This window comes from Podarcis liolepis (assembly GCF_965112155.1).
Source record: "Podarcis liolepis genome assembly, chromosome: 16".
NCBI classification, from domain to species: Eukaryota; Metazoa; Chordata; class Lepidosauria; order Squamata; family Lacertidae; genus Podarcis; species Podarcis liolepis.
In genome coordinates, this window is record NC_139567.1 from 35,198,980 (window position 1) to 35,224,937 (window position 25,958).

Sequence of the window (25,958 nt, forward strand, 5' to 3'; positions counted from 1 at the left end):
TATTTTATTTTATTATTTTATTATATTTTATTTTACCAAAAACACAATTGAATTTGAGTGTTTGGCAGCCAACAGAAATAGCAAACTTGGATGTAAGTTGCAGTAAGTATCCTGTGGGAGACCGCAAAAATGTTAAGGATTGCCACATTTCTAGTTTTGTGGAGGCCTTGGCTTTAAAACCATATGGAAGATAATTGTGTGGCTTGGCTGAACTGGATTGCATTGACTCAAAATATATTTCATGTTGCTAGGTTGTCAGTTTTGGTTTCTTTCAGTTTCTTGTTTTTCCAAGCTTAAGTTCAGTTGTCATCTGTTTGCGATTTTTAAAAAAGTCCTCATGAATTTCAATGCCAATTTCTCCGAATATACACATTTGTATGCAATTTTGCCTAGTGTATATGGCTTTTTAAAAAAAAGCAGTTTCCCCTAAAATAATGCAAGTTTGTATGTTAATTTCACTATCATGTGCATTTTTATGGACAGTTTACCTCAGTAGATGCTTCTTTGTACATTTTGTGTTGCTGAAGAAGTGCATTCTGAAATTCAGAGAAGTGCAAATTTTGAAGACGGATGATGATGATTTGCTTTCACGAGTCAATTTTTTCACAAGCACAGGATGGCTGTGTTTCAGTTCTCATTGTTTCTAAAAGTGCAGATTGTGTAGGTGCGCCTTTAAATGCAAACTGAATAGAATTCCTCCTCCTTCCTTAGTAGTCCAGCAGGGATAATGATCTAGAATGATGGGAATTGCAGTTCAACAACATCTGAAGTGTGGGCTTCAGCCCCACCTCAGCTGTCGCCCCTCAGACAACTGCTTTTGCAAGAACAACAACAACAACATATTTATACCCTGCCCATCTGGCTGGGTTTCCCCAGCCACTCTGGATGGCTTCCAACATAACATTAAAATACAATAATTCATCAGATATTAAAAGCTTCCCTAAACAGGGCTGCCTTCAGATGTCTTCTAAAAATTGGATAGTTGTTAATTTCTTTGACATCCGATGGGAGGGTGTTCCACAGGGCGGGCACCACTACCAAGAAGGCTCGCTGCCTGGTTCCCTGTAACTTCGCTTCTCGCAGTGAGGGAACCTCCAGAAGGCCCTCGGCGCTGGACCTCAGCGTCCGGACTGAATGATGGGTGTGGAGATGCTCCTTCAGGTATACAGGACCGAGGCCTGAGCATGTGAGCCACCCCATGGATATAAGCCCTCAATGTTTTGCTCCTTTCCCCTTTGTGAAATAAGACCCCGGCAGCGTACCTTGGAGGGTTGTTGAGGGAGCGAAATTGTTTCTCATGCCTGGTATTCGGAGATGTGGTCGCTGATGTGTTGTGGTTGCTAAAAAGAATGATGACCCAACAGTCATCTCTTGCTCTTTGAATACCTCAGCAAAATTGACTTGTGGTCCCCACTTTCCATCTCTCTTTCCTTAGCCTGTGCAATCCATTTCACCACATATTCCACAGTAATCTTTTTGAAATCTGTTTGCATGAAAGAAACATGTTACCTTGTAGCTGAACTAAAGGGAGAGAGTGATTTGGAGTTATGTGGGTGTGTATGTGAAGAGGGGGGAAATGAGAGGAATAAGGTCCCAAATTTTAAATGTCCCGGGTACACACACACACACACACACACACACACACACACACACACCAACATCTTCCACCCCAAATCCTTCATCTGGCTTGTAATTCAACACAGAATTGTAAGATTCCGAAGATAAAAGGGCAACCTTCAAAAGATGGAGCAACTTCCCCTTTAACAGCCTTTCAAAGCGCCACACTGTGTGCACACATGCTGCTCCCACTTGCAGCTTTTTTTGGTGTCTGAGTCGTCGCAGGGCCTGCAGTCTGCTGGAACGTTGCCAGGGCTGACTGCAAAATACACCACTTCAAACAGATTGGATGCTGCCTTGAGTCTGAGGTGCAGAAAAGTTAAATGACTAAATTCTGACCGACATCACGGTGGAAAACAAAAATATCTGTGACCAGAAATGCAAATGGCAGCATACTCCTGACGCTTTCGCAGAGATTTTCCATTTGCTTCCCCCCCCTTTCCCTGAAAAGAAATTAAAGATCTATCCACTAATGCCTTTGTTCTCCTCAGGCTTTGTCATTCTGAATTAAGAATAGAGATAGAAAAACCATCATTGGGAATCAACAGAGGGTTCCATTGTCCCCACTTCAGAACAGCATTAAGCTCTGAGATGGCAGTGTGTGTTTGGGGGCAGCAATCTTGCACAACACCCCAAAATGAGTGTTTTGAGGTGCTGTGCCCCCAAAAAATCACTTTTGGGGGCGGATCTCATATGGGTCATGTGACTCACACAGGAGTGCAGCACCAAAAGACAATGCCCTGCTGTTGGGGCACTTTGTATTGGAAGGTGTATGAAACTGCCGCTGGTGGAGAGTTAGGTGGTCAAGTTGCTAACTTGGGGCAAGATGATCTAAGCATGTGCAACCAATCATGTCACAATTGCATGGACTTCCAATAAATTTCCAGGTTCAATTCAAAGTGCCAGTTTTGGCCTATGAAGCCTAATACAGCTCAGGACCCCAATACCTCAAGGAGGCCATCTCTGTCCACATGAACCTACTCAGGCCCTGCACTTCTTGTCCATGGCCTTCTCACTGTGCTGCCTCCAAGAGGATGGCAACATGAGAAGAGGCCTTCTCAAAGGTGTCTCTTTGTAAACCACTTAGAGACTATGGATGTTAAGCCGTATATAAATTCTTTGAATAAATAATACTTGGTTTCAGAGTGGGTCGCTTTTGTAAAAAAAAGAAGAAGTGTCAAATAGATGTAAATAAGTAAAACACGTTTCCGAGCACAATTCAAAGTGTTGGTGCTGACCTTTAAAGCCCTAAACGGCCTCGGTCCAGTATACCTGAAGGAGCGTCTCCACCCCCATCATTCTGCCCGGACGCTGAGGTCCAGCACCGAGGGCCTTCTGGCGGTTCCCTCATTGCGAGAAGCAAAGCTACAGGGAACCAGGCAGAGGGCCTTCTCGGTAGTGGCGCCCGCCCTGTGGAATGCCCTTCCAGCAGATGTCAAAGCGATAAACAACTACCTGACATTCAGAAGACATCTTAAGGCAGCCCTGTTCAGGGAAGTTTTTAACGTGTGATATTTTACTGTATTTTTGGTTTCCATGGAAGCCACCCAGAGTGGCTGGGGAGGCCCAGCCAGATGGGCAGGGTATAAATAATAAATTATTATTATTATAAACAATAATAATCTCCCCCAAGCCATGCCCAGTTCTCCCACACCGGATTTTGTACCTGGCCTCAGGTGTGGGTACAGGTGGAAACATGGACTGCATTACTTCAAGGAATGCCCCTGGACCTTGTGATCATCACCTGAGGCCCTTCTTTGTGTGGCTCCTCCATGAGAGATCCAGAGGGCAGCCAACATGAGAACAAGCCTTTTCTGTGGTGGCTCCCCATTTGTGGAATGGCCAGGAAGGCTCACCTGGTGCCTTCATCACATATTTTTAGGCACCAGGTGAAAACGTTTATCTAGGGCTAGGCCTTTTAATGCGTTTGTGAGAGGGGGCCTTGTTGGTCTGCTTTTGCTTTATTGTGTATTTAGTGTCCCCATTTTATATTTTTATGTTGTGAACCACCCTGTCATCTTCAGAGGAAGGGTGGTATACCAATTTAATAAATACAGTGGTACCTCGGGTTACATACGGTTCAGGTTTACAGACGCTTCAGGTAATAGACTCTGCTAACCCAAAAATAGTGCCTCGGGTTAAGAACTTTGCTTCAGGATGAGAACAGAAATCGTGCTCCGGCGGCGCGGCGGCAGTGGGAGGCCCCATTAGCTAAAGTGGTGCTTCAGGTTAAGAACAATTTCAGGTTAAGAACAGACCTCTGGAACGAATTAAGTACTTAACTCGAGGTACCACTGTAATAATAATAATAATAATAATAATAATAATAATAATAATAATAATAATAATAATGCTGCCAAAGAACAGCAGGGAGCCCCTTGGCAATGTCAAGGGATGCTTGCTGTCAGTGCCAATCAGCTGATGGTTGGTGACAGCAGGCCTGCGGTGATGGGCTGTGCTGCACAGCTCCCCACTGGGAACTTTGTAGCTCAGCTGATCCCAGCAGGCTTCGTCTGTGTGCCAAAGATCTAACGTTTTTCCAGCATTATTCTCCTGCTACATTGGCCCCTTTCCACTTGTCATATCCAAACTGTTCACAGCCAGCCGAGATTTATATCTGAAAGGGGACCTGCATATATTCTCCCTTCTAAACTATCTGTTCCTTGAATTTCTCAATGTTCAGTTACTTAAGGAGCGGGAACATATTCCGCCTGTCATCTGCTATATATTTTCCAGCCCTTGAATCATTTCTCCCCATGTATATTAAAATATTCAGTTATTGATCTCTGCTTGCCGTTCCAAAATCTCGTAACACACGCAACCTTTCTCAGGCTTCATTATCTGTAGGGAAATCAGCAATAAATCACTCTTGAGGGAATGTAGAGGGCTTACAAGGTGGCATAAATGTTTTTGGCACAGGCAGAGCTCATGTCAGCCCCTGGCATCCTTGGGCACCTGTCAAGACCTCCTGACTCTGGCAGGCCCCACTGCTGGAGCCTGTCCAGCCACTCTTATTTTTGTCATTATTTTTTACAGCCTGGCATTCAGAGTAATGTCAAGCAACTAGAACTAGACAATCCTTTAAATAATAATGCCACTGACTTGGATAATGTAGGAAATATCGTGTGAGTAGACCCATCCACCTGGCTACTTCCTGGAGAACTTACATTCCAGCTTAGTAGACCAAGCAGTACCTAGTGTTATCCATCATCATCATCATCATCATCATCATCATCATCATCATCATCAAACCTTTCATTGGCATCACATACAAACATCCCAAACAAATCAATACAGAATTACCACTTCCCCAGTGGCACAAAACATTTGCTAAAAGAAAGGAGGCAGAGCAGTCTATTGTCACATCTTTAGGCCTCCAGGGAGATCAGACGTCTGCAGTGTATTTCGACAACAAAAAACCAAATAGAGATATGTAGACACTAACTTGGTGAGCTGCTGATCATTCCCCAGTAATAGAAAATGTATGACCTCCAACTCTGGTTTCCATTTGGGGATACAGAGTTGATCTAGAAATTGCTGATGGAGATCAGCATATAGTTTACAATTAAGAACCATATGTGTAAGGGTTTCCACCAGGTGGTCTTCACAGGGACAAGTTCTTTCTCCTTCCACCCTGCCTGAGAACCTTCCCCAAAGGAGGTTTGATGGATTTGAATTAAACCTGGCCAGCGAAAATGCCCCTTTTTCTTGAGGGTTAAACAGAAATTCAAGGTAATTGTGGTTAGTTTCTTGTGCCCAAGGCCTAGCGCTATTGGAAGAGTCCCACCAAGGGCTGCTTTAAGTCAGTGGAACAACAGCAACAACAACTTGTATCCCACCCATCAGACTGGGTTGCCCCAGCCAATCTGGTTTCCACACACAAAAGAACACACAATACACCAGACACTATAAAACTTCCCAGTACAGGACTACCTTCAGATGTCTATGAAAGGTGGCCAAAAAGGTCTACTGGACATAGGCATTTTCTCTAAGTGGCCAAGGCAGTTTTGCCCCCCTGCATATATGTCTTTAGGGGGCCAGGCCCCCTCAATATTCAGAGGATGTTGCACTCGGGCCTCTCCAATCCTCTGGAGAAGCTGTGCCTCTGCTACTGGAGAATTGTCTCACCTGGTGAAGTGACAACCAACATTTTTAGATGACCCTTGGGACCCCTTACAATTCTACAATTCTGTGACAATCTCAAAGCCCCACTCTTTCCTGGTCCACAGACACCCACATCCTCCCATATAAACTTATGGAGACTGGTTTCTGGAGATATTTCTGTCAATCTCCTGTTCTCTGGCCAATCAGCTCTCTGCACCATTTAGGCAATTTCTAAACTGGAAGGGGTTCTATTTCTGGACTCCTCTTGGACTAATAAATACACCAACATCATTTTAAAGCAGGTCTGAAAAGCTTGCAGGCCTGGAGAATGAATTTCATCCATAAGAGTAGGCTTCTAAGACCCGTGCTTCATTATATATATATATATATATATATATATATATATATATATATATATGTAAAGGCTTGTTAAACTCCTGCAGAATTAAGGATGGGAGATACACTTAATCTAACAGCTCTTTTATGGGATCTTCTCTGGTGTTTTTAATTTGCTTCTCCGATACCCAAGCTGTTAGTGAGAGTAGGAAGAAAAGTCCATTTGAAACAGATAATTAAGCCAGGTTATTGGTGCACAGCAAGGAGAATTTATGCACCCGGTCTGTGTTTGCACATTGGGAGACAGTATTAACCAAGGCTGTGCTCCAGAGCCTGCTTCAGCACTTCTGATTGGCCTTATTCAATTAAGATTTCGGGGAAGGAGCGCTTGCCACAGACCCAATATCCACAGCAATAGTTGGAACACCAAACCTTCAGACTCCCCATTGACTTGCACTGGGGAACCAAATGGACCATAACTCTGTGGCTTGTTTCACACATGTGCACAGAACCTGTTGATATAGTAGCCCCCAAAGAAGGGATTAACCTTGCCAAATTTCAGACGTGTAGATGCAGGAGGTTCTGGGCTAGCTGCAATGAAAGCTTGTTTTCCCCCAAAAAAAGTATGTTTGCAAAAGTAAACCATACTAGTCTACTACAGTCTTTCTCAACCTGTGGGTCCCCAGATGTTGTTGAACTACAACTCCCATCACTCCTAGCTAGCAAAGCCAGAGCTCAGGGATGATGGGAGTTGTAGTCCAACAACATCTGGGGACCCACAGGTTGAGAACCACTGGTCTACTATATAATAGCCTACTAGGTGGAAATGAAGAAATTACAGCAGCCCAGTCAATTGCACAAAGGTCCTAGGACAGATGGCATCCATACCTCTGAACTGGAAACTTCTTTGTGGATGAAATGAAATAAATTGAATGTGAGTGGGGGAGGATGGTCTCCCCAACATCGCTTGCCTTCACTGTGCTGGTTCTGCGCCCCTGATTCCTCTGCCATGAAGATTGTTGGCATTGATAGTGGTGTTGTGATAGAGGGGGGTGTTGTGTTTGTGACCTGCTGGCAGGCTTCCTGGAAAACATGTGGCTGGTGACTAGCAATGCTGGGCTAGGGAGGTCTTTTGTCTGATCCTGTGGGGTCTCTTCTGGTTTTGACCATGAGTGCCTACAATGGGGGAAGATCTTCAGACCTCATTGTGCTCTTCCTGGATCACATGATGACTATACTAGATGGTCTGAGCAAGAGAACAGTTCTGATTTTTAATATTGGGGATTCCTCACCTCCACACACACACACACACACACCCAAAATACAGTGGTACCTCAGGTTACATATGCTTCAGGTTGCAGACTCCGCTAATAATACCTCAGGTTAAGAACTTTGCTTCAGGATGAGAACAGAAATCGTACTCCGGCGGTGCAGCGGCAGCCGGAGGCCCCATTAGCTAAAGTGGTGCTTCAGGTTAAGAACAGTTTCAGGTTAAGAATAGGCCTCCAGAACGAATTAAGTACTTAACCCGAGGTACCACTGATGCTATGAAGAGGGCATGTGTTTCTGTGCATATTAACATCGAGAGAATGGGAGGCTAAATCTCGTTCAGTAAAATACTTTCATAGAATTGTAGGGTTGGAAGGGATCCCAAAGGTCATCAATCCAACATTCTGCAATGCAGGCATCTCCACATGACAGATGGCCATCCCACCTCTGCTTAAAAACCTGCAATGAAGGAGAGTCCACCACCTGCCAAGGGAGTCCTCTCTGCTGTCAAACAGCTCTTCGTCTATCATAATGTTTTTCCTGACGTTTAGTCAGAATCACCTTTCTTTCAACTTGAACCCACTGGTTCATGTCCTTCCTTCCGGAGGAGGAGAAAACAAGCTTGCACTATCTTCCATATGATAGTCCTTTAGATATTTGAAGATGGGTCTCATCGGGTGCACCAACTCGTAGGGGCAGAGGTTTTTTTGGTTCCCTCAGGGCAGGAGGAGACAGAGCACAGAGCCGAGCATGGTGCAATTCAGTCACCGGCTCCTCCTGAGCATGAAAGAGGGAGCTGCGCCGCAGTGGGCTCCACTATGCCTGGCCTCCTCCTGATGATGTCACGTGTGCATTGTGCATATGGCATCACACAAACATGTGATGTCACATGTGTGTGACACGCACGATGCATCCCAGCCCCCCTCAATCTCAGGTGCAAGACAGCACAAAAAGAAGTATGGGTGAGCCCTTATTTAGATACCGCCTATATATGTAAATGGTAATGGATTAACCAATCATAAAGAAGCAAGTTTGTTCGGCTTGCACTTGTTGTTGTTGCTGTTGTTGTTGTTAATTGCATTTATATCGCACATTTTTCTCTGAGGAGTTCAAGGTGGCATTCATGGTTTTCCCCCTCCTCATTTAATCCCCATAATAACCCTGTGAGGTAGCTTAGACTGAGAGGCAATGACTGGCTCACGGTCAACCAGAGAGCTTCAGGGCTGAGTGGAAATTTGAACCCTGGTATTCCAGGTCCTATGGGACGCAGGTGGCACTGTGGCTTAAACCACAGAGCCTAGGGCTTGCCAATCAGAAGGTTGGTGGTTCGAATCCCCGCGACGGGGTGAGTTCCCGTTGCTCGGTCCCTGCTCCTGCCAACCTAGCAGTTCGAAAGCACATAAAAGTGCAAGCAGATAAATAGGTACCGCTCTGTCGGGAAGGTAAACGGTGTTTCCGTGCGCTGCTCTGGTTCGCCAGAAGCGGCTTAGTCATGCTGGCCACATGACCCGGAAGCTGTATACCAGCTCCCTCAGCCAGTAAAGCAAGATGAGCGCCGCAACCCCAGAGTCAGCCACGACTGGACCTAATGGTCAGGGGTCCCCTTTACCTTTATTCCAGGCCCTAGCTTCTTCTTCTTCTTCTTCTTTTTTATTATTATTCCAGGTCCTGGTTATACACTCTAACCACTATACCACACCTAACAACTCCCTTTTTAGCCATACATCTTCCTCCCAAACAGAAAGCCCAGCTTACATCTGCTTTCTGTTCCCCCACAGCCAAGCCCCTTCCAAAGTCTTTGTTAACTTGTTCTCTACTGGAAGCCAGTCTCTTTCCCCTTTGTCTTAATTCTTGCTCGTAATCACGAATAATGGAGCTGTTAAGAGTCTGGCACCTCTAATGTTATTATCACTTTGAAAATTAATTGTTTCAGCTTATGGTCGTTATCATGCTACAACTTAAGTCAGTGAAATTGGATTCTTAAATAGCAAGCCACGAAGCACTGCAGTGTGTCTTAAAATCAAGCTTGAGTTGGCCATCCATCTCTGTGAGATTCCAGTCATTTCCACGGTCTTATTAGTAAAATCTGCAGCGTAAAATAAATCTTGCTGTCTCTTAGAACAAGAAAAAAATACAAACTAGGAGTGGGGCTGGAGGTGTCAGCTCAGCCTCTCCAATACAATTGTCCGTGTTGGTGTTTCAGTTTTCTTGGATGAAAATTAAGGAAAATGTATTTGATTATAACAATGCTGAATTAAATTCATACAATCACAGTACGTATTAGAGAGTTGAGAGGGACTCCAGGGGTCATCTAGTCCCAAAGCCCTACAATCCCTCCCTCCAACTCTTTGATTCTATGAGGTGTGTGAATCAACCGATCATGAATTGAAAACTACGATTTAGATTAAATGAACTTGTGTTTTCTAGGATTCCTCCACCAAAATAATGGGAAGTTTTGTGTTTCTTTCCTACTTTTTCCTCTAGGACTCCAGCTATGATAGGCTGTTCTTTTGTGGTGAACCGGAAGTTCTTTGGAGAAATTGGACTTCTTGACCCAGGAATGGATGTTTATGGTGGAGAGAACATAGAGCTTGGAATTAAGGTCAGTGAGAAGCTTTCAATTAGATAATGAAAGTTAGGAGCCAATAAGACTGGAATCCTTCCACTGCTTCCTCTCATGCCATCACTCTAGAAATATGATTTGTGATGTATTATGTGCCATTTTTAGGATCTTTATTGCAAAAAAAGTCGTAGTAAATTTCACTCAGTGGCTCTCAGGAAGCTTCTCATTTCAGACCTAGGCTATGTAAACACTAACCCATGTGTAGCATAAAAATGTAGTTTTTCCTCAATCTGGAATCATTCATGCTCTTCCTCAACATGATGCTTCCAATCTAGATTGCTTACAGATCATGACCTTCACCAGGAAGGGAATGGTGACTTGATACACATTTGAAAACCCTCCTCTCAGTTAGGTTACCCATGTATTTCCCTCCCTGTGCATTCTCCAAGTGAATAAAGAAGAAGGTGGTGATTGCAGTGGTGATTGAGAGCCAGTGTGGTGTAGTGGTTAAGAGCGGTAGTCTCGTAATCTGGGGAACCGAGTTCACGTCTCCGCTCCTCCACATGCAGCTGCTGGGTGACCTTGGGCTAGTCACACTTTTCTGAAGTCTCTCAGCCCCACTCACCTCATAGAGTGTTTGTTGTGGGGAGGAAGGGAAAGGAGAATGTTAGCCGCTTTGAGACTCCTTAGGGTAATGATAAAGCGGGATATCAAATCCAAACTCTTCTTTTTCTTCTTCTTCTTCCTCTTCTTGCAGTCTTGTTTTAAGCCCCCCCCCAACAACATTGTCAGGTATGGATACGCATACACCCCACAAACATTTGTTTTCACCTGTTTCCAAATGGACACATTATGGGACAATGAGGAATCCATCTGAAACGAGCTTTTATTTTTGGAATCAAACCATTTTTTCCCAGGAAGGGCAAAGAATAAGCCATAGATCTAGATTGTGGGGGTTACATAGTGAAATCAAGCACTGAGTCTCTCTTGATTCTCGAATACAATGTCACGTGTTTGCAGCCTACCAAAGCTGAAGAAATTCAGCCTAGGTTGAGAGGTTAGTCAAAGGGAAAGTAGTTCAAGTGAAGGAATTATCAAGGAACAGGCAACATTAAATGTAGTAGCAATGGGGCAGATCAGCTTTGACTAGGCTCGAGAGATGAACTGTTTCCCCTAAATCCATATGGGGAGGGGGGAGTCATTTTCCTCCAGCTCCAAATACGAGACAGATCAGACCCTCCATGCACCCACACATCTTGAGTTGTGATTGGAAGATTAAATTTGGAAAGTTGCTTATACAATCAAACAAATTTCTTTTTTCTTTTTGGTTAAATTTAGAATTGGCCACATGCAGAAGGCTTAAAACAATCAGCAAAAGTGCTGGAGCCATATCAACATGGAGATGTTAAGAGGAGAATTAATTTGTACCTGATAATTGCCTGAGAAACAAAGGCATATCTCATCTGCAGCGTATATATAAATGCCAAAGGATATAAATAGCTGATGAGTCTGCATGTGAATTTTCCATTATACCTGATGCACAAGCAGCCCTTTTGAATCCCATCCACCCACCAGAACAATGAATCTGGCTTTTATTATATTCATGTAAAACATTTTTGCCGGGTGCACTTATAGTAACAATGATGCCCTGTTATCATTTTTATAATACAATGATGTGTCACTGAATTTATGACATGACTGGGTTGTACTTTGAATAGTGTCATGTTCAGAAATAGAAGCCGGGCACTTTTTTCACTCTGTGATGATATTCAGCTCATCTGAAGTCCATGTGGCGTTACCAGCTTGGAACAGACAGACTCCCCAATTCTCAGACCTAGAAACTAAGCCAGTGGTTCAGCTTACACACAGCCTCTCTTGACTCAGATTTAATGGAAAAAACATCATCATGCCGATGACGCTGTGCCCCCAAATCCCCTGGTGACTGTTCCCAACAGTTTCATATGGAGGTCAAATAGCATTGGGGACAGAATCAGGTCTTACTGTACCCCAAAGCTAAGCTGCCAAGATGTCTCATGTAGTCCCCCAATACTATTCTCTGGTGCCAGTCATTGCAGGTAAGAGTGGAACCACTGTAAAACAGTGCAGAGGCAATCCAGGAGGATACCATGGTCAATAGCAGAGAGATCTGACAGCAGCTGCAGAGTTGCAGTCTCTGCCTTGAACAAGGTCATTTTCCAGGGTGACCGGGACCAATTCCCTTCTGAACCCAAACTGGAAGGCTCCAGACGTTTCCTCCAATGGTGCCTCCATGCAACTAGAGGGAGTCCTGGCTGATGAAGTGTCTCAGCCCCAGCTGACGAAGGGTCAAGGTGAGTTAGGCAGATGTGTGAGTTCAGCAGCAGAGCTGCCAGGGCACCCCACTCTGCCCAGCAAAATCCTAAACTCTCAAAAACTAAAACAAAGAAACACGAAGGTTGGAAGTGATTTGCATTATCTGCAATATGTATGACGGTCTCCTCATTGGGTATTCCTAAAGTGCAGTGAGCTCCTGGCTCTCTGGGAACAGGTTTATTCCCTTGAGGCCAAGGTGGCAGACCCGGGAAAGTAAGAAAGGTAGAGAGAATGGTGGATGAAACTTTTGGGGACATTATAACTGTGTCCCACTCCCATAATGACATCTCCCCTGCTGTTGAAGACAATTAAGGTCTCTCAGAAGGAGTCCATCACCTTGAGGAAGAGGGAAACATTTCCTTAGAAGGGACCCATTCCTTGTGGGATAAATATCTTTTATTGATGGGGGTATCCATTGTCACATCAGGGGAGGTAGAAAAAGGTAAAACAGGAAAACGCTGACTGCTAGGGCTTGAATATGTGGCGCAACCACTGCAGAATATTTGCCCTTCGTGCTCTGCAAAAGGATTAGAGCTTTTATCAACTAAACAAATCTTGAATTGGTTCTAAGCTATTAGCTGTGTAGAGTCACTGGTCAGATTAATTATGTTTTGATAGAGACGATGTTCAAGAGGCAATCAGCATCTACTGGGGTGACCATTGATGCCTGGAATTAGCATACTGGAATGATTAGAGATCTGAAAGCCTTCTCCGAGCAGACTTCTCTCTCTTTTTTTGCAGCAGGACCTTTCTTTTCAAACAACTGCTCTCCATATCATTCCTCGAGCAGGCTAGAAAAGAGAGAAGAAAGCGACCTTTATAGCTGACAGCGGAAATCGTACTTGTAATACTAATAATATTCCACTTGGAAGTATTGAATGGGGGAGCAGTAAAGTTTCAGATCTTCAAGGCAGATGGTATCTCTCGCAAAGCGTTACTGCATACATCGTTGCAATGTGGGTCAAACCCAAGCCAGGATGTATGTCTGCCAAATGTGAAGATGTCCTATGACAGTTTTGCTTTTTGAATGTTTGCACCTTTCAAAATGGGTGCTTCATTCTGACCTATGGAGAGGGATGTGAGAGGGTGCCGTTTTTCATCCTGCTCTATATTTCTTGCCTGCAACAACTGCTTCTGTTCCGCTGCAGTTCATCTTCTTCCAGAAACTACATTATCTGCCCCATTGCCTACCGTGGTGAAGTTATTAATATTGCATTGTTGTTACGTTATCCCACACCATTCATTTCAGGGCAAAGCAGGCAAAGTGGAGGCAAAAGCAATCAGTTGTGTGTTGTTTGTGGATTGAAAGCAGAAACAACAGCAAACACTGATCACTGCACTCCAGCAGGTGCAGAATGCCGTGGCGAGACTCCTTATGGGGTCCTCGCTGCGAGATCACATTCACCCGGTGCTATACCAGTTGCACTGGCTCCCGGTGGAGTATAGGATCGGGTTTAAGGTGCTGGTTTTAACCTTTAAAGCCCTATAAGGCCTAGGACCCTCATACCTACGGGACCGCCTCTCCTGGTATGTCCCACAGAGGAACTTATGGTCTTCAGACAAAAACATCTTGAAGGTCCCAGGCCACAGAGAGGTTAGGCTGGCCTCAACCAGAGCCAGGGCTTTTTCGGCTGTGGCTCCGATCTGGTGGAACGCTCTGTCACAAGAGACTAGGGCCCTGTGGGACTTGACATCTTTCCGCAGGGCCTGCAAGATAGAGCTGTTCTACCGGGCCTTTGGCCAGGGCACAGCCTGACTCCCTCCTTTGGCAATCCTCACAGAACTTCTAGCCCAATGGTTGCCATTAATTTGATTGGAATTAATTTTATAATGAAATGATTTTAGAATGTTTTATCATTTTACTGTTGTTAGCTGCTCTGAGCCCGGCTTTGGCTGGGGAGGGCGGGATATAAATAAAATTATTATTATTATTATTATTATTATTATTATTATTATTATTATTATTATTATTATTTGCACTGGGTTCATTTCTGATTTGGATGAGGGATGAATAAGTGGCAATTGCCCCCCCCCCCATTTCTGTTTTTGTCAGAAATTCTCTGGTATCCCTATCTGTAGTAGATACTTTGCACTCAATTTTATTAGCATCTTTTAATTGCTTATCATTCCGTAATTAAACAAATATCTGAATTCCAATAAAACCAATCTACTATGTCCTATTACATGGCTGCTGTTATGATCAATATATTCCTCAAGTGGCCATCATGACATCCATTTACAATGTATTTATTACTTCATAAAGTGAATCTAATCTATTCCAATATCTTTACCGTAGCAAAAAGAAAATCAGGAAAATCAAAACATCATTTTATTTCATTTCATCTGAGGACTTGGAGAATATTTAAATGGCCACTATAGATTTTCCATCTTCCAGTTGCAAAGAGTTACTACAGCTTCCGAACAGCCTTTCTGCTTCTTCTGTGTAATTCAAGTGGTGATGGCTTTCTACAGTTCATGTACAAGTAAACCATGAGACTGGATTACTGCAAAGTGCTCTATCATACAAAATTAACACTCTCCCATCTGCTACTGCAAGAATCATAGAACTGTAGAATTGGAAGGGACCCCAAGGGTCATCTAGTCCAACCCCTGCAATGCAGGAATCTCAGCTAAAGCATCCACAATGGATGTGCTTGTGCTGGTGGACACAGAATGTTAGAGTCATCCCTCTGTTTGCATTTAGTGCTAGTCTGCTGGGGTTTTTTTTTGGGGGGGGGGTGCCAGGTGGATAAAATAAGGAAATACATACAGTACCTTATCTTACCAGATGAAATAGATTAACGTGACCCCTGTGACCAAGTTGCATATAAAATCAGCCATCAGCATGTTTCCTTTACGTTCCTCATCACTGGTGCTTTGGTGTTTGAAAAGCTGCCTGTTTTGTCACAAAAAGGAACCACACAACACCAACCCTCTACGTTTATTACCCTACAACCACCCCCCAATTCAAAAAATTGCATCATCCTTGCCAAAAGTTTTCATTCTTGCAACAACAAGAAACTTTTCAAAATCTTCTTCTTCTTCTTCTTCTTCTTCTTCTTCTTCTTCTTCTTCTTCTTCTTCTCTTCCTCCTCCTCTCCCTCCTCTTCTTCCTCTTCTTCTGGAAAAAGTCACTCTTGGCACGGCAGCATAATACGACTAAAACAATAAATATTCCATATGAAGTGCTGGAATAGAAAAGTTAATCCCGCTCCCCACAACAAAATAATTGAAACCATTCCTCGCCCCGGATCTTGGCTGCTTTCTGACATAGTTCTCCTCCCTGGCAATTCTTCAAAGTGCCATGAACTTTAGTTGATTTCTAAGAGACTTCAGTTTCTGCCAGCTGACAGACACATTTTATGCTCAGAGCTGTTATCCCATCTATTCCTGACATTTAGGCATGAGATCCGTTGCTTATTTAGCAAAACAGCACCACAGTCAAATCTTCTGTGGTAAGGAGAGATAAAACAGTGAAGACTTAGTGCAAAGCACTGATTGATACAGGCAGACCAATGCATTGAAAGCTGTTTGATTTATTGAATTTTATTTGAATAAAAATTAGGGTTTTGTAAAATGTAACATTAAGGGCTTACTGCTTGTCAGTGATCCTGTCTTTGTGATTGGCCTGAAGTTTGGGAAGGGGCATTACTTTTCTTCTTAGAGGAGTCCTCTGATAGTAAAGACTTGTCCATACTTCTACTTGTTCCAGGCTTAGAAAGAGGGGGGGGGGTCTGAGCAGTTTTCTCCTTGTCCTGTACTTTCCAGGCACAGATTCAATCAGTTTTACCTTTCCCCCTAAATCAGAACTAACAGCAATCCGTGAAAAACTTGATTACAGCTTGCTCCAATTTGGCACTAAAGCATGGGTTTTCCCAGGAAAAAGCAGCAGCGCAAATAGAAGTGGATGAGTGTTAAAGGTGAACATTTACTGGGATTCCTCAGTTGTTGGATGCCTTTGCCCAACCCCTAGAAAGAGTGTGATCTCATAATAGCTCAGTGGTTGTCTGCACTGATTGTCAGTGGCTCTCTGGAGATCCAGACAAAGTTTTCCCTAACCTGACCTAGAGCTAGGGATGCAAGAAGGCATCGTTTTTCATTCTTCCCTAGATTAGCCACATGCACCACTGTTTCCACTCTACTGCAGTTCATCTGCTAGTGCATGGTTGGTGTTTTTTTTTTGGGGGGGTGTCCCTGAGAGTCCCCTCCCCACCCAAATAGCTTTCTGAACTTTTGAAAACCTTGGGATAATCCTGTTTCTGCTTATTTTTCTCCTGGGAAGAGTTGGCGCCACTATAGCTGCATAAGCAGCAACACTGATAGCCTAGATATCAGAACACAGGAACATGGGAAGCTGTCTTATACTGAGTCAGATCCCTGGCCCATCTAGCTCAGTATTACCCACATGGACTAGCAGTGGGTTTCCGGGGGATTGAACCTTGGGCCTTTGGCATGCAAGACGGATACTCTACCACTGAGCTACAGCTCTTCCCCCTCTTCTGCATGGAAAGAAGAAGAAGAAGAAGAAGAAGAAGAAGAAGAAGAAGAAGAAGAAGAAGCAGCAGCACAACCCAGGGAAGTTACCAAGGGCATAGGCCAAACTTTGTGGTCTGGTAATTGTCTATTGCAGGGTGTCCAAAAAGTGAACTCAGAATCCACTATCTCCAGTACACTAGAAACTTACATACAATAAATGGGTTCTGCTGAGAATTCATTTGCAAGAATAGGCCACAATCCAGTTTAGAGGTTTCCTATTGAGTATACTAAGTCTTGCACAGAGAGGTGGTGGATGCATGACTTTGTATCTTACAGTAGGGGTGCTGAACTTTTTCAGGCCAAGGACTGCATTAACCATCTAGGCAAATGGGTGGGGCCAGAGGCAATGTCATTTTGTGGTCCAGTCCTGGAACCCACAGGGAAAATAGTGAGGCTGGTTGAAGGTTGCTGGACCATGGACAGCTCCAAGTGAGAAGCTTTCCCCTGCAATGATTGGGGATAGATTGAAGCCTTCTATGTCTGTCTCCAGCCTACCTCCTCCAGGATCCAAACCCTTGAGAGGACTTCAGTGCCTTAAAGGGCCAACCATTATTTGCTCCATAGGCTCCCTTCTGGTGCTGTTAACCTCCTGATTCATGGTGGGAGGCACCTGGTTCTTCGTGTTCAGGGAAAGATGTTCATGAGGGCCTAGTTCTTGTCTAGTCACCTCAGGTGCAATGGTCTCCCTCTCTTCCACTATCAGCTCTGAGCCCTGAACATGCTCTGACTCCCCATTTGGTGCTCCATCTCTGTTTCCAGTTCAGTGCTGGATATTGGGGTCATGACAGGCAAAAGCAGGCAAAGCAACACGTGTACGTTTCACCTTTGTACAGTTGGCTAGTTTTTATATACATTCAGCAGGAAATAAATAGATTTTAGAACCAGTCTTGTAACACAAAAAACATCCAGAAATGACATAACTGATAACAAGGTGTGTGTGAGAGAGGGGGGGGGGCAGATTCCGAACGGTACAGAGAGAACTCCCGCTTGAGATAATTCTGCTCACCATAACCTCCTGTTATTTCAGTCATGTCTTGCTCTCAATTCCCTGTCCTTCTAATCATTTTTTTCATCATGTTCAGCTTTAAATACCGCATTCATTCTCTCATCATCAGAGCTGATAGACTGACTAATAGATTGACACTGCCCTTTCTCTTGAAGCAGTAGGTGAACATGGGGTCTATAGAAAATTAGATTGGCTTTCAGGATCCTGGGATTTAAGGCTCCTTCTTTCCACTCGGTTAAGTGTGAGCAGAAATTGAGGTGCCATCTGCATTCGGGTGAACAGAAAAACCCAATTCCAACCCTCTAATTGAATTCTTACTTGTTAAGAGTACTTTCACTCAGCTGGAAATCATAGCTCTCCTTTCACTGCATGTTAAGGGTCTCTGGCCAGAGCTGGATTGGAGATTAATAGGTTTCATCTCAAGGTGTGAGTCCCCACCCCTTTTCATTTAACTGCTAGGGATGTATGAAGTTGCTTTGTACAGAGTCCATCTAGCTCAGTATTGTATGCACCAACTTTCCTCAAGCTGATGCCCTCAAGATGTTTCAAGCTACAACTCCCATGAGCTCCTGCCTTCTGCTTTGGTGACCAAGTAGACTCACCGCTGCTGAGGCATCAGAGAAGACACAGACTTCTTTGTTTGGGTGGCTATGAGTGAGATTAAAACATAGCTGCATGGGGATTGAGACTTCCCAGTGAACTTTTAAGAAACTTCCCCGCATTTCCCCCTCTTGCTATCTGTTGGTGGATGGTGAAATATCTCAGGCTAGAGCTATGTTTTGCAAACTTGGGTTTCCAGCTGTTTTCAGACTGCAATTCCCATCATCCCTGACCACTGGTCTTGCTAGCTAGGGATGATGGAGACCCAAACAGCTGGAGACCCAAGTTTGGGAAACATTGATCTAGAGTCTCTGAGGAAAACATTCTCACTAGGAATTGCTCCTGTGTAGTAACAAAGGATGCAATTCCTATTGGGTAGGCTTTTTACTGTTGACAAGATGCCACAATTGGACAGGTAAGAAAACATTGCTTTCCATTCAGCCCTGTGGAATACAGTACTGTTTCTGTCCCTCGGCAATGCATCTTCTTGTGAAAAGTATATTATTCACCTCACTCTCTGCTGTGACAAAATTACGTAAATTACATGAATTACTCAAGTTATGTTTTCTTTATACCACCCCATTCATTTAAATCAGTGCTTCTCAAACTCGAGCTGTTGTTGGTCTGCAGGTCCTGCTAGTTAGGGAGTTGTAGTCCAACAACAGTTGGAGACCCAAGTTTGAGAAACATTTATTTAAATGCAATGCAAATGGGGGGGGGCTGTAATCAGTTACATATTTCTTGCAGCCCCAAAGCACCAAAAACAAATGCTGAATGTATTCAATGTCTGCTCACATTTCTGTTTTCATTCAGAGTTCTCTGGTGTTCTTAGCCACAACATTACTTCCACCTTCAAGTGGGAGCAAATTTGCCCAACCCCAACTGCCCCCGGAAAGAAGACTCTGAATGGTTTTTCCCTGGGGAGTTGCTGGGGAAGGTTCAGCTGGGTCCTTGAGCCAATTGGGATGCGGGGGGAGTTGGCTTCCTCCCTCTGCTATATGGGCTTTATGAGTTGCCTATTTGGCAACCTGAGTTCACCAGCGCTCTGCCCATTTGGAATTGCCAGCAACTAGTATCCATAGGCATATTTCTACTGGTATGAGTTGTTTAGCAGTGGAACAGATTGTCTCTGGAAGTGGGATCCTTTCCCTCATGAGAGGTTTGTCAGCAATGCGTGGATGACCACCTTTCAAGGATGCGGTAGTGAAACGCTGCACCGAGCAGGGTTTGACACGATGGCCTTTTCCAACTGTGTAATTAAATGAAGCAAGTTTTTCCATATCCACCCCCCAAAAGAAAAATTACTGTAAAAGTGTTCTTACATCCCCATTGCTGTTATCAACTATAATGGCATATAATTACCTCCTAGTGCTCTGATGATTCAGACCGGGGGCTGACTGTTTATTAGGATAAGTAATGGCCTGGGTGAACAAATACTTTTCTTCTGTGTTTTGGGCCCAATCTGCACTACACATGTAAAGCACCATGATACCTACTCCCCACACAGAACTACAATTCTTGGAGTGGTTTACCCATAAATTCTCCTTCTCGAGGAACACTTTAATTTTATCAATGCTTAATTATTATTTTTAATGATTGTTTATTTCCTCTATGTTTTTAGCAATTCTTGTGTTTATCTGTAAGCTGCCCTGTGCCTCATCAGGGGGAAAATGGGGTATAGATTATCATTATCATCATCATCATCATTATACTGGCAATTGGAGGTCTGTGAGGGGAATTGGGGGAGGGGATCCTCCTAACAACTCTCAGCACCCTTAACAAACTATGATTCCCAGAATTATTTGAGGGAAGCCATGACTGTTAAATGTATAGAGGCTATAAATGTATAGTGTAGATGGGACTCAAGGTAGATCCATCAAAATTATGATGGTGATGATTTATTCCACCTTTCTTCCAATGGACTCAAAGTGCTATACATACTTCACATTTGGATCTAAGTCAAATCAGTCAAAGGCCTGATGGAGAGGAATGTTTTCTCCTGACACCTAAAGATATCTAATGAAGGCGCCAGGTGACCATAAGATATGATCCTCTTGTGAAGCAGCTGGTCATAGATGTTGCCTTGGTTTCCCTGGCTTCCACATACTCCTTGTCTGTCTCCCATTTTCTCTCCCTCTCCCTCTCTAGGTATGGCTCTGCGGTGGCAGCATGGAAGTCCTGCCCTGCTCTCGAGTTGCCCATATTGAGCGCAAGAAGAAACCTTACAACAATAACATTGGCTTTTACACAAAGAGGAACGCATTGCGGGTGGCCGAGGTGTGGATGGATGACTACAAGTCCCATGTGTACATTGCGTGGAACCTGCCACTGGAGGTACAGTTACATAGGTTCACTCATGAGAACAATCATGGGGATCTCTGTGGGGGGTTGCCTGTTTTGCACAAATACCCCAACTGTGTGACCAGGGCAACAGCCCCCCGGTCCCCACCACTATGCTACTGGTTCCACAATCTATGGATAACAGCTAAAAACGCCCCTGTCCCATGCTCCTGTCAGATGCACCAAATAGATACTAATTCATTGCATACAGTATTATATGGGAGGAGTTTATATTGTAGATATCCTGGTCCTAAACCCTTTTTGTATAGGGCTAATTGGGCATCAGTAGGTTGGGAGTTCATATAACCTGATCCTCATTACTATTACTTATTAAATTTAAATAGCTTCCCATCAATAAACATCCCAAGGTAGCTTGCAACAAAAAAACAAAAGGCAAAATATGTAATCATAATTAAAAAACAACAATTAATGACAAAGGACAACATACTGGCAGCATTAAATACTTTATAACTCAGATTCAAACCATTTTAAAAATGAATGACTGCCATGCTTGCAAATTTCAAGCACTTATGCAAACAACAAGAACAAGAACAACCTAGACGGTTCCATTAAAAACATGTCCCACTCAGAATGTTCCATTCTTGCAGGTGCCTAGCACAAAACTCTGCACACCTATTTGTCTGGAATTTGGCAAGTGTTGTTCATTCAGGAGCTGTTACTATGACTTCAGATTTCACTAAGTCGTGACAAAAAGACAAAAAGACATGGGATGGCATGAAGCTTTGATTTTCCTAAATCAGGGTTCAAATTAGTTCCCAGTGTGAATCAGACAGCCACTGAATTACATTCCAAAATGCCATACTGGGGCCCTCACGCCAGTCTTTTGAGGACCAATAATGTATTTCTTTCAGAATCCTGGAATTGATATCGGAGATGTTTCAGAGCGAAAAGCACTCAGAAAAAGCTTGAAGTGCAAGAACTTCCAATGGTACTTAGACCACGTCTACCCAGAAATGAGAAGATACAATAACACCATCGCATATGGAGAGGTAATTAGGAGAGGAAAGCACGACACTGAACCCATTCTAGGGATTCACGTTGAATACATGTTTCTGTTTGTTTCCAATATTTTTAATGAGATCTATGGGGGATTTCTGAAAGTGCCTAACTCTCTTAAGACCATTCTTAGAATTATCTTGGCTGGTCACAATAATCTTTTGCCATATTCCTTGCTTTCAGATTGGAGGGGATCAGGTGGGCATTACTTGATCTAATTGCATTCACCCCATATTTCAGTTACAGTGCATTTAATTGCACCTCAGATAAACTCTCTGTTACACCTGGGAAATTGCCAGGGAAACCCATCCTTTAGAAGTGTTTGAACCACCTATCCTGCCACTAATGCTGTTTGCTCAGGAAGACGGTGATGCTCTCATTTTTAAGGAAAGAGACAAAACTAACTCAACCCATAAATCATTTCCCATTGACAGTGCATTCCAAATGCAAACCATCACTTAGGATTTTATGTCCAAATAACACAATGTGGTTTTTGTGAAAATTCAAATCCTCTCACTTACAATTTCAAATGGGGCTGAAATCATCCATGAAATAGATGCAGAGGGGGGAAATCATTATATTAAGATCCACAATAGGGGAAGGGAGTCAAAAGGTATTATATATCTATGTATTTAATTTGCTTGTTTATGTAAAATAGCAGATGCAAAAATAAAATTTGTATTAAAAAAGTAGGTGGTGGAGAGAGACAGGAAAATAGGAAAGACAACAGGGAGGTGAGAGTACAGGGAGGTACCATCCAATTTCCCACCTATGCTTCACCTTTAGAAACTTGCAACATGCTATGCGCTCCCTCCAGTCTGGTTTCTGCATCCGGTTTTGCTCTCCCAATACTCTAAAGAGAGATCTAGGTACCTTCTCCACCTGTTGTCTCTTACTTAGAAGCATGATTTACACGGGTACCATTGTTGGTACCCATGTCAATGATTCCAAGGCAACTAAGGCTGCTGTCCTAGCCACACCTACCTGTGAGTAAGACCACTTAATTCAGTAGGACTTCTGAGTGGACATGATTAGGATTGCAACCAAATTTGTGTCAACTAATGTTTTAAAGGTGTGTTTGTGGGCGGAGGGGGAGGAGGAAAATCTTGGTCATTCTTTTAACTATGCTGTAATTGGAATTCATTGTTGGTGCTTGTAAACATTATTCCAAGACAATTTTTAAAAAATGAAATAATCAATGTCCTGTAAGATAAATGGGAAGCCACAGCCAAGTTGCTTGGCAGGTATATGAGAAAGATCCAACCAGATTAGGAGTTGGATTTTCAGTGAATTTCAACAAAAATGGAAATGGGAGTAGTGGAAATAAATCCAGTGAGGTTGCTTTCAGTCCACAAATGATATGTAATTGATTGCATTTTCACTCCATTTTGCATTGACTGAATGGGATGGAATAATGCAATGATAATGTAATTTACATAATTAATTGCAGACAGCAAGCGATAAGTGTAGCCTTGAGTGGAAGATGGACTGCAGCAGAATGGAGACAGTGCTGCTTGTGTCAAATACTGAGTGGAATGGAAAATAATTCATTCTTGCATCCCTAATAAAGAGGAACAACCAGAAGCCCCTTGGTACACAGCCCTCTGAACTGGGACCCCCATAGGCAGCACATCTTGAACCAGACTTCCCTAAAGGGCCTCCATGTCCCCATTGCCTTCCTGCAAAAACAGAAGTCAGGAACTGCTCAGAGGTGACTGAGTACCAGCCTGCTAGTGAATTATTCATGTACTAGTAATACATGTGAAAAGGATCTAGGGGTCTTAGTGGACCACAAGCTTAGCATGTCAACAGTGTGATGCAGCAGCAAAAAAACTAATGCTATTCCAGGCTGCATCAACAGAAGTATAGTGTCCAGATCAAGGGAAGCAATAGTTCAGCTCTATTCTGAGTTGGACAGACCACACCTGGAATACTGTGTCCAGTTCTGGCCACCACAATTTAGTAAGGATGTTGACAAGCTGGAACATGTGAAGAGGAGGGTAACCAAAATGACCAAGGGTCTGGAAACCAAGCTTTATGAGGAATGTTGAGGGAGCTGGGTATGTTTATTCTGGAAAAGAAGAGATAAAATAGCCATCTTCAAATATCTTAAGGGCTGTCACATGGAAGATGGAGCAGGCTGGTTTTCTCCTGCTCTGGAAGGTAGGACTTGAACCAATAGCTTCAAGTTACAAGAAAGGAGATTCCAACTAAACATCAGGAAGAACTTTATGACAGGAGGAACTTTTTGACAGTGGAATGGACTCCCTCAGAAGGTTGTGGACTTTCCTTCAATGGAGATTTTTAAGCAGAGGTTGTATGGCCATCTGTCAGGGATGCTTTAGTGGAGATTTCTGCATTGCACTACATAACCTTGGGGTTCCTTCCTGCTCTACGATACTATAATTCTATTATTCTGTTCCTTTAAGGATCTCCACTGTTTGGGCAGCAATTGCAGCTATGGAGCAGTAGTCTGTTTCAGGCTTTATTAGACCATATGATCTGCAATCCTGATCCACTATCCATTTGCATTGGTTTTGGCTCAGTCACCACACACTCAAGATATGCAGCACGCTCATGGACAGGACAAGCCCAAATTCTGAGATGCCTACCAAAGTCCCAAAGCAGTTTTATGTGTTTGCCTTTGTGCATCTCTGTACACAGCATTATGAGTGATTATTCTTCAATGATCTATGCAGTGATTAGTCTTTTGCCTTCATTACAGCTGCGCAACAACAAGGTGAAAGATGTCTGTCTTGATCAAGGACCACAGGAGAACCACACAGCCATCCTGTATCCATGCCATGGTTGGGGGCCACAGGTTAGAATACACACGAGCTAACTGTTATGTGATCTCAGCAGCTATCTGAATTCAGGGGAATTTGCAGTGTACATCTGCCCCATGTGGCCAAATCTGAAACCAAGAAAAATGATAAAAGAATTCCTAGAATTCTTTGTAGCTTAGGAAGAGGTGTGGCTCCCTCTTCCTTGACAGTCGTCGCATAACTTTCCTAATAAAAAGAAAAGACTAAAAGCTTGGGGGGCGTGAATAAAGAGACTTTGTGGGGCCTATCCTATGTAGGACCCCTTCCTACCTGTAGTCACTTTTCCCAAGGTAAGGTGAAGTTTTCTTTCTTGGAGGAAGAACAGGTGGGGACGACCACACAATTTGAACCCTGATCTAAATGTTAAAGTGTGAATTTGGTCTAGCTCAAAGTGAGTCAGACCCATCTGGAAATGGACCCAGACCTTTGGGGAGGGAGCTGGGGAGTTTCCACATTTTTGACCTTCCACACTCCACATCACTCCAAGGACAAAAATTACTGGGGTATAGTTGCAAAAACAACAACCCACCAGTTTCTTCAATCAAGTAGCTCTTTTTTTTTTCATCGTTAGGACAAGGGTGGGAAACCTCAGACTTTGTGGGCCTTGTGACACTCTCCAGGCCCCTCTGTCTAGCTCCCAGAACTCTCTCTGGGCCCCACCACTCGCTGACCCTGATATGTGCCTCAAGTATTTTTGACTGGCGGCAGAGGTGCCAGGTTGCCCCCAAGATTGAGGGGGCCTGGCATGTTCCATTTGTGTGTGACATCACACAAATCTCTCAATACTGCATAGGCTGGTGCAGCCTTCTGCTAGGCTGTGCTAGTCTCCACAGTGCCTCCCAATACTGTGCAGGACAGTGCGACCCTGCACCAGGCCACGCCGGTCCCCACAGCACCTCCTCACATTGCCCAGGCCGGTGCACAATGTTGTGTCCTCTAGAGGAGGCCGAGCCCTCTGGTGTAGCCGGGTGCTGAAGCTGTGGTGTGTGACATCATGCACACGTAATGCACAAGAGGCCAAATATTGAGAGGGCCAAAGACACCTTGGTCCCCTAGAGTTGGCCTAACTGGAATGTCTCCTTCAGCCATGATAACATCCCCTGCTTGCCTGGATCGAGACTAGAGAGAGCTGTGGGTGGGAGTGGCAGCTAGGCTTCTGAACAACGGTCAACATTACATTCATTGTTCTGCCTGCTTTTGCCTCTGGTCTCTCCCACCACAGACATCTGGCTGTGAGAAGCTTTCCCAGACAGGAATGTGGCCCCTTCTCTGAAAAATGTTTCCAGCTCCTGCTCTAGACAGAGGATAAAGCAGACCCCTTCCCTCCTGCTGCCAGTCCTTTCTCTTTTTTTCAGTTTGTTATTATGTCCTGACTAGGGTGTTGGCCTTAGGC

At 43.8% G+C, this 25,958-nt stretch overlaps 2 protein-coding genes across 2 annotated transcripts in view; both read left to right on the forward strand.

The window, feature by feature from the left end:
- Nucleotides 1-25,958, forward strand: part of GTF2IRD1 (GTF2I repeat domain containing 1) — a 1,520,245-nt gene that overhangs the window by 1,305,206 nt on the left and 189,081 nt on the right. The window lies entirely within an intron of this gene.
- GALNT17 (polypeptide N-acetylgalactosaminyltransferase 17) overlaps nt 1-25,958 on the forward strand; it is a 109,265-nt gene that overhangs the window by 78,764 nt on the left and 4,543 nt on the right. The window contains exons 6-9 of the mRNA XM_083479636.1: nt 9,811-9,928; nt 20,532-20,717; nt 21,596-21,733; nt 24,466-24,561. Coding sequence (XP_083335762.1) covers nt 9,811-9,928; nt 20,532-20,717; nt 21,596-21,733; nt 24,466-24,561 — 538 coding nt within the window. The remainder of the gene's footprint in view (nt 1-9,810; nt 9,929-20,531; nt 20,718-21,595; nt 21,734-24,465; nt 24,562-25,958) is intronic.